The 8,107-nt window shown below is 47.2% G+C and overlaps 1 protein-coding gene and 1 non-coding gene across 2 annotated transcripts in view; one reads left to right on the plus strand and one right to left on the minus strand.

The window, feature by feature from the left end:
* DHX33 (DEAH-box helicase 33) overlaps window positions 1-5,923 on the plus strand; it is a 31,631-nt gene extending 25,708 nt beyond the window's left edge. The window contains exons 12-13 of the mRNA XM_010355843.2: window positions 1,990-3,022; window positions 5,375-5,923. Of these exons, the coding sequence (XP_010354145.2) occupies window positions 1,990-2,298 (309 nt within the window). The 3' untranslated portion in view covers window positions 2,299-3,022; window positions 5,375-5,923. The remainder of the gene's footprint in view (window positions 1-1,989; window positions 3,023-5,374) is intronic.
* Window positions 3,401-3,462, minus strand: LOC115895015. The gene has a single exon (XR_004055225.1). It is a non-coding gene; the product is annotated as a U7 small nuclear RNA (small nuclear RNA).
* Window positions 5,924-8,107: the final 2,184 nt, after the last annotated feature.

The raw sequence follows: 8,107 nt of genomic DNA on the forward strand, positions 1-8,107 counted from the left end.
TTCCCTCTTCTCCCCTTTACCTCCACATGGAAGTGATTGCTCTGCATGGCCCCCACTCTCAAGAGCCCAGCAGAGATGGACAAGTTTTCCAGTTTCAAACTTAAAAGATGCCTGCAAGAGAGAAGCTGGCCAGCGTAGGTACAGCGAGTGTGTACCACTGGTTTGTTCATCTGTGCCCAGGGGCGTAGGTTACATGACCCACTCATCAAGAGCAGTAGAACAAGGACATTGACTGGTGACTGACATTTCCTCTGATGAGACAAAGGCAGCATTTCTACTAAGAGCAGCAAATGTGAAGGCTGAGAGATAGGAATCATGAAACGGGGCGAGGAAAGAGAAGGCAGCCAACTATGGGGAACCGTGGAGTGTTTAAAGAAGAGTGGTGAGGCCGGGCGCGGTGGCTCACGCCTGGAATTCCAGCACTTCGGGAGGCCGAGGCGGGCAGATCACTTGAGGTCAGGAGTTCGAGACCAGCCTGACCAACATGGTGAAACCCTGTCTCTACTAAAAATACAAAAATTAGCCAGGCGCAGTGTCGGGCGCCTGTAATCCCAGCTACTTGGGAGGCTAAGTAAGGCAGGAGAATCGCTTGAACCTGGGAGGTGGAGGTTGCAGTGAGCTGAGATCACACCACTGCATTGCAGCCTGGGCGATAGAGCGAGACTCAGCCTCAGAAAAATAAAAGAAAAAGCGCAGTGAGAGGAAAGACGGGGGAGCGGCTCAGGGTGGCTCCTTCGTGGCTCCACCACGGGAACTTTGCATTGTTTTGCAAGGAGCGATAGAGACAGTGTTGAAGGTGTCTGAGTGGATGGAGAGTGGTTTGGGCCGTGCTTTAGGTAGATGAGGCTGGCAGCAGCATGTAAGGCGAATCGGCGTGAGGAGATGGTGAGATGGTCAAAGCGAGAGGGAAGGGCTGAAGGGGTGGCCTGCCCCTCCACACTTGTGGGTGTTTCTCGTTAGGTGGAAACGAAAGACTTGAGAAAAGGAATAAAACACAGAGACAAAGTGTAGAGAAAGAAAAGCGGGGCCCAGGGGACCGGCGCTCAGCTTACAGAGGACCCACGCCGGCACCGGCCTCTGAGTTCCCTAGGTATTTATTGAGAATTATCTTAGTCATTAAAAGGATAAGGGAGTGGCTGGACAATAGGATTATTGTAGGGAGGAAATCAGCAGTAAGACACATAAAAAAATCCTTGTAATATGAATAAGTTTAACAGAAAATGCTGTCCCTTGAGATATATATGCGACACCTCCATAAACCTTTTAGCAGTATTGCTCCAGCAAGTCCCACCTTATTCCTAAAGGCGGTTTGTCCTCACTCAGTAAACAAGGCACACAATGGGTATTACCCGGAGATGTTCCATTGCCCAGGGAGGGGCAGGAGACAAATGTTTTTCTCTTTCTTGAGATTTAAGAGAATGGTGATGACCTTTAACCACAAGCAGCCTTTAGGCACTTGTTTAACAAAGCACATTCTGCACCGCCCAAAATCCTTTTAACCTTAAGTCACCACAGCACATGTCTCTTGCAAGGACAAAGTTGAAGGTAAGGTCACAGATTAACAGCATCTTAAATACAGAACTAAATGGAGTCTTTTATGTCTACTTCCTTCTATATAGACATGGTAACAAGCTGATCTCTCGTTCTTTTCCCCCAAAAGGGCCTTTCCTTTCTGGGTGTCCTGATGGAATTTAGGTGAGGGGTGGGTCACCCAGCCTGCCTGTGGTCTGGTGGCTAACGTGAGCGCCTCCCTCCCAGCCCTGCCTTCGCAGGCGGTAGTTTCCCTGTTTCCGGTCTGCCCTCGTCCAGCTGGGCCTTCTTCCCCTGACCTTGCTGATGCTTGGTGACCACCTCTGAATGTCAGAATCCACTTTGTTAGGCTCACAGTGCGGGCTGCATTTGCCCTGGTAGGTCCAGTTTCCCCAACACACTGTGTAGTGCTGACCAGTGTTTGAGGTCGGCTCCATTCCTCGCTTTCTCCCGAAACAGATGTCAATGCCAATCATGTCATCCCGAGGAGACATGGAGAGTGTCCGCCGCTGCCTGGCTCACAGCCTCTTCATGAGCACCGCCGAGCTTCAGCCAGACGGTACCTATGCCACCACGGACACCCACCAGCCGGTGGCCATCCACCCATCATCTGTCCTCTTCCACTGCAAGCCGGCCTGCGTCGTGTACACCGAGCTGCTCTACACCAACAAGTGCTACATGCGGGACCTCTGCGTCGTGGATGCAGAGTGGCTGTACGAGGCTGCCCCTGAATACTTTAGGAGGAAGCTGAGAACCACCAGAAACTGAGCCGCCCCAGGATGCCAGGATGCCACCAGAATCGCTGGTCCCTGGGAGCTTGGACTTCAGTCGTCCTCACAGCAGCCTTCCAGGTTGGCACTTAGAGAAGCCTTGGAGTCAGCTGAGCGTGCCTGACTTCCAGGAGCTTGAAAGCATCTTTGCTTCAACTCCTAGGACTGAACCATGTAGACATGGACATATCATTTGTACCTGGAAACTTCAAAATTATGCTTTTGGTTCTTACTGGCTGACTTTGACTTAATTAACACCTGAGCCTCAGTTTTCTCATCTGCCAAATGGGAGCAATAATAATAATCCTTATAAAATTGGGTTCATAAAGTTTAGAGAAAATGAATGGAAAGTACCCAGAACTATGCCTGGAGCACGCCACACATACAGTGAGTTGGGAGCCATTAGGCTGAATATTAGTGCTTTCCACGTGATGTGAATTAGGTACAGCAACATCCCAAGTTCTTGTGACTAAGGGCGATTTTCTGGAAGGGCCACAGGAGGTTGCGGACCTTGGATGTTGCCCTTGGTTCTTGTTTAACGTCTATCTGTATGCAGTTTTAAAATAGAAAACACAACTGACTTCTGTAGAAGTTTCCAGAGGGGGGTGCTGTTACCTCATACCTCCTGGGATGGCGATCCCTACTGAACACTTACGTCTAGGGGTGGACCGCTGTCTGTCTGTCTCCAAGCAGAGACCAGTAAAGGAGCCTCCTGGTCCTCGGTACGTGACCCTGTTGGTGCGTGACCCTGTCAGTGCTTTCAGGAGACATGTAAGCTTCCTGGGTGAAGGATGATTTATACTTTCTGAATCCTGTCACACGTAGACATGGGAAACTGGCCTTTCAGTGTTTTGTATGTGTAAGTGACTCCCACATACACAGTTGCCATTTTTCTCTCTAACTGGGCACCAGCAAACATGTGGGCATAAGGAGTGACTCTGTACCATTTCAGCTGTTTCTTTTTGGGCAGAGCCCCTGGTCACAGGTGATGGGGGTGGGGGAGGGGAGAGGGGTACATAGAACCCAGAGAACATTGGCTTATGCCAGAGACCACACCACATCTGGGCTTGCATTCTTGTATCTTTCTTGGTGTGTGGGCAGGGGGCGGTTCAGTGAAGACTGGAAGGCCTGCTGGACAAACTCGAAAAGAGCTAGAGCTGTAACACTTACTCTTGCATCTTATTAATGTTCTATGAAATTTTTTCCTTCTTCGTAGGGACTTGGGGACAATCTGGCTTTGCTGCTTTCTAACTGCTAGGCACCTCCCTCTAACCCTCATTGTCAGAGGGAATTGGAGATCTCCACAGTCTCTTCCTGATCTGACATTCCGAGCAGAGAAAGGGCACTCACTGTTCCTCTTAGCTATTTAATTATCAGAAGCAAGTAATCTTTCCCCAGATAGTGTTCTGTCCTAGAAGTCGTCGAGCTTTGACTCTTCTATTGTGCTTACTTGGTCCAAATGCATCTGTGGGTGTTTTGTCACTTACTGAATGAATCATAGTTATAACCAGGGGCCAAACTGCCCAAGAGGTTCTTCAGAGATCACGGATGGTCTCTTTCTGGAAGCTGTGGCCTGACGGAACAGCCCCATCCCAGGGTCCCATCTGTCTGGAGTTGGGTATGTCAAGTCCAGCTGAGTCTTTATTTCCAATGCTAGCCACGGTCCTGCGCCGTCAAGCTCTCAGCTAGTGTTTAGGTCTCTGTCAGAAATGGTTATATGTGGGCAACATAAGATCTGGCAGCTCCTATATACCTTACCTTACTGAATTCTTAAACTTTGAACCAGTTCTTCCACTTACTGACTTGTTACCATGGCTGACTTTCTGAAGTTTCCCACAGTTTTTTTTTTTTTTTTTTTTTTTTTTTTTTTGCAGTAGGGGATTAGGATGTTTCGTCCTACTTGATAAGAAAAAGTATTGTATTTTTAGTAAATCATTCATAGTGCTGGTAAAAAAAAAAAAAAAAAAAAAAATTGTGGGGTGGCTGGGCGCTGTGGCTCACACCTGTAATCCCAGCACTTTGGGAGGCCGAGGTAGGCACATCACCTTATGCCTGTAATCCCAGCATTGGGATGGGAGGCCAAGGTGGGTGGATCGCTTGAGAAGTTCAAGACCAGCCTGGCCAACATGGCAAAACCCCGTCTCTACGAAAAATACAAAACTTAGCTGCATGTGGTGACACACGCCTGTAATCCCAGCTACCCAGGAGGCTGAGGCACAAGAATTGCTTGAACTTGGGAGGCAGAGATTGCAGTGAGCCAAGATTGTGCCACTGCATTCCAGCCTGGCCAACAGTGAGAGACTGTCTCAGAAAAAAAAGAAAAAACTTGGGGTAATTTATGTCCAGCTTAAGTACCTGAACAGTTTCCAGAAATGTATATTTTTTTTCTGAGAGGCAAAGGATGTAAACAGCTTCTAAGTAGCTTTAATGTTTCTGTACAGAAATAATGTTTATCACTGTAACATTGTGGTAGAGTTTTAATACAGTATTTAGTTTTTTATTGGGCTTTTTAAAAAAGTTAACTTTTAACGTAGCTGCTCAGGGATTAAATCAGATTGGAAAACCCATTCTGACTCCACGTATTACTACAAAGATACATCGTTGTTTATATTGAGCTGCAAGGGATAGTACACTTTACGCTTAAGAAAGTTAAATGTTTCGGCCAGGCGCGGTGGCTCAAGCCTGTAATCCCAGCACTTTGGGAGGCCGAGACGGGCGGATCACGAGGTCAGGAGATCGAGACCATCCTGGCTAACATGGTGAAACCCCGTCTCTACTAAAAATACAAAAAAACTAGCCGGGCGACCTGGCGGGCGCCTGTAGTCCCAGCTACTCGGGAGGCTGAGGCAGGAGAATGGCGTGAACCCGGGAGGCGGAGCTTGCAGTGAGCTGAGATCCGGCCACTGCACTCCAGCCTGGGCGACAGAGAGAGACTCCGTCTCAAAAAAAAAAAAAAAAAAAAAAAAAAAGAAAGAAAGAAAGAAAGTTAAATGTTTCACAATAACATTGCAATATAACCTTCAGCTACTCTTCTTCAATTGGTAAAATCTGATGGTATGATACCTCTTTGCCAGCCTGCGAAACCCGTATCTGGAAGAATCACCAGCTCCCCTGAGCAGCTTCATGTAAATAGATGCACTCCAAGCAGATTGCATGCCTCAGGTGTTTGTCTTCTAGTAATCATGGAGTATGCAACACCCAGAGTAACACGACAAGGGGCAGGACTGCAAACAGCAGGTCCTGCTACAAACCCTTAATGCTGCATTGCTGCCAGTTGTAAAGAGATGCCTGAATGGAGGTAAGTTTTGCCCTGTGGGTAAAACTGATGAAGTACTGTACTGTCATATATAAATCCACTAAATCCAGCTACTGGGAACTGCCTGGAACTATGGCCATGCATTTCTTTTTTCTTTAAAGACCAGTGTGATAGCAGGCCATGCATCTGAGATACGATATTCCTTGGTAACTAGAGGGAGGAAAAAAAACATCAAGTAGGTTCAGGCTATGTTGTATTTTGAGAATCTGGTTTTATTTGAACAGAAATAACTCTACAGAAAGCTCCTGTAAATAATGCTCAAATTTGCACTCAATGATCAAATCCATTAAAAATGAATCTTGTATATAATGTGTATGGCTTGTTTCTTGGGTCTCTTTTCCATTCATAGAAAATTATTTAGAAAATATTAAGTGTTAGTCTTATGAAGAGTTAGTAAGACATACCTTCTTAGTAGCTTGTACGTCCTGTATATCCTGGGAAGGTAGGCTTGTTGGTTCTTAATCTAAATCTGAACTCCATCTTTGGGTTATATGAATTTAGTGGAGCAGCTCACAGAACTCAGGGAAACACTTTTACCAGTTTCATATAAAAGATATGACCAAGGGTACAGATGGAGATGAGCAGGGTGGGGAATGGGGAAGAAGCTCCGAGCTTCCATGCCCTCCCTGGGCCACCACTCTCCAGGAACCTCCATGTATTCAGCTATCAGAGGCTCTCCAACCCCTGTCCTTGGGTTTTTATGGAAGTTTCTGGACATATCTAAATGATACAAGCCGGCTTCTTGTCCCCAGACAAATGATGTTCCATTAGAACTTGGATGCAGGGTTGGAGGTGCAGAGAGGGAAGGTCACAGAAATTACTCATGGATCCTGCCCTTCAGGATGTCACAGTCTGGTTGGGTTTAACCTGGTTAAACCAGCAATGCCAGGAGGTTCCTGTTGAAAAGAGAATGAAGCACAGGGGCTGGGGGCGCACAAGCATGAGTTCCGAGCCGACGGAAAAAAGGAGGTTCTAGGAAGGCCTCTTTCAGGAAAACCCTCAGACTTTTTCCTTTGCTCTTACAACAATCAGCACAGAAGAGTTCTGTGACCAAAGGTTTGGGATTTTTCCCTCCACACTAAGCAGCAAATGCCAGCTGGGTGTCCTCCAATTCCATCCCAACATTGTCTACCTGGAGATAGTGTCAGATCCCATGAGATAGTGTCAGATCCCATAGGTTGAGGGCTCAGTCCCGAAGACCGCCCCCACCTTCAGACAGCAATGGCAAGTCTGGGCCTCTGAAACTTCCGACCAACCCGCTTCAAGTTGGGGTTCCCATGACCCCCGTCTTTGGGTTGTATTAACTCACTGGAGCAGCTCACAGAACTCAGGGAAACACTTTTACCAGTTTCATATAAAGGATAGGACCAAGGGTACAGATGAGGTGAAGGGGTGTCCTGCCCCTCCACACTTGTGGGTGTTTCTTGTTAGGTGGAACGAGAGACTTGAGAAAAGAAATAAGACACAGAGATAAAGTATAGAGAAAGAAAAGCGGGGCCCAGGGGACCGGTGCTCAGCTTACACAGGACCCACGCCGGCACCAGTCTCTTGAGTTCCCTTAGTATTTATTGATAATTATCTTTACCATCTTAAAGAAAAGGAAGTGGCAGGATAATAGGATCATTGTAGGTAGAAAATCAGCAATAAGACATAGGAACAAAAATCCCTGTGACATGAATAAGTTTAAAGGAAAATGCTGGGCCTTGAGATGCATATGCAAACTCGCCATAAACCTTTTAGCAGTATTGCTGCAGCAAGTCCCACCTTATTCCTAAGGGCGGTTTTCTCCTTGCTCAGTAAACAAAGCACACAATCGGGTTTTACACCGAGATGTTCTATTGCCTCGGGACGGGCAGGAGACAAATGCTTTTCTCTTACTTGAGATTAAGAGAATGGTGATGACCTTTAACCGGCAAGCAGCCTTTAGGCACTTGTTTAACAAAGCACATCCTGCACAGCCCAAAATCCATTAAGCCTTAAGTCTCCACAGCACATGTCTCTTGCAAGGACAAGGTTGGGGGTAGGGTCACAGATTAACAGCATCTCAAATACAGAACCAAATGGAGTCTCTTATGTCTACTTCCTTCTATATAGACAAGATCTCTCTTTTCCCCACAATGAGGAGATGAGCAGGGTGGGCAATGGGGAAGAAGCTCGAAGCTTCCTTGTCGTCCCTGGGCCACCACCCTCCAGGAACCTCCACGTATTCAGCTATCAGAGGCTCTGCAATCCCTGTCCTCATGGGTTTTTATGGCAGCTTCTGGACATCAGCATCCCTTCCCCCAGGGTATAGGGTGGGACCTTCTGTGGGAAGGGACTTAAGACCCATGATCAGAAATGTGGGAGATTAGAGTCCTGCATTGGGGCAGGTGAAAGGAGGGCAGGAGAAGGGGAGAGAGTCTTTCCTGAGGCCTAACACACCCAGCATTATCACAGAACACTGTAACAAGGGCTATGGGAGTTAGACCCAGGAACTGGAGATGAAAACCAA

Source organism: Rhinopithecus roxellana, chromosome 19 (genome assembly GCF_007565055.1).
Source record: "Rhinopithecus roxellana isolate Shanxi Qingling chromosome 19, ASM756505v1, whole genome shotgun sequence".
Classification (NCBI taxonomy): domain Eukaryota; kingdom Metazoa; phylum Chordata; class Mammalia; order Primates; family Cercopithecidae; genus Rhinopithecus; species Rhinopithecus roxellana.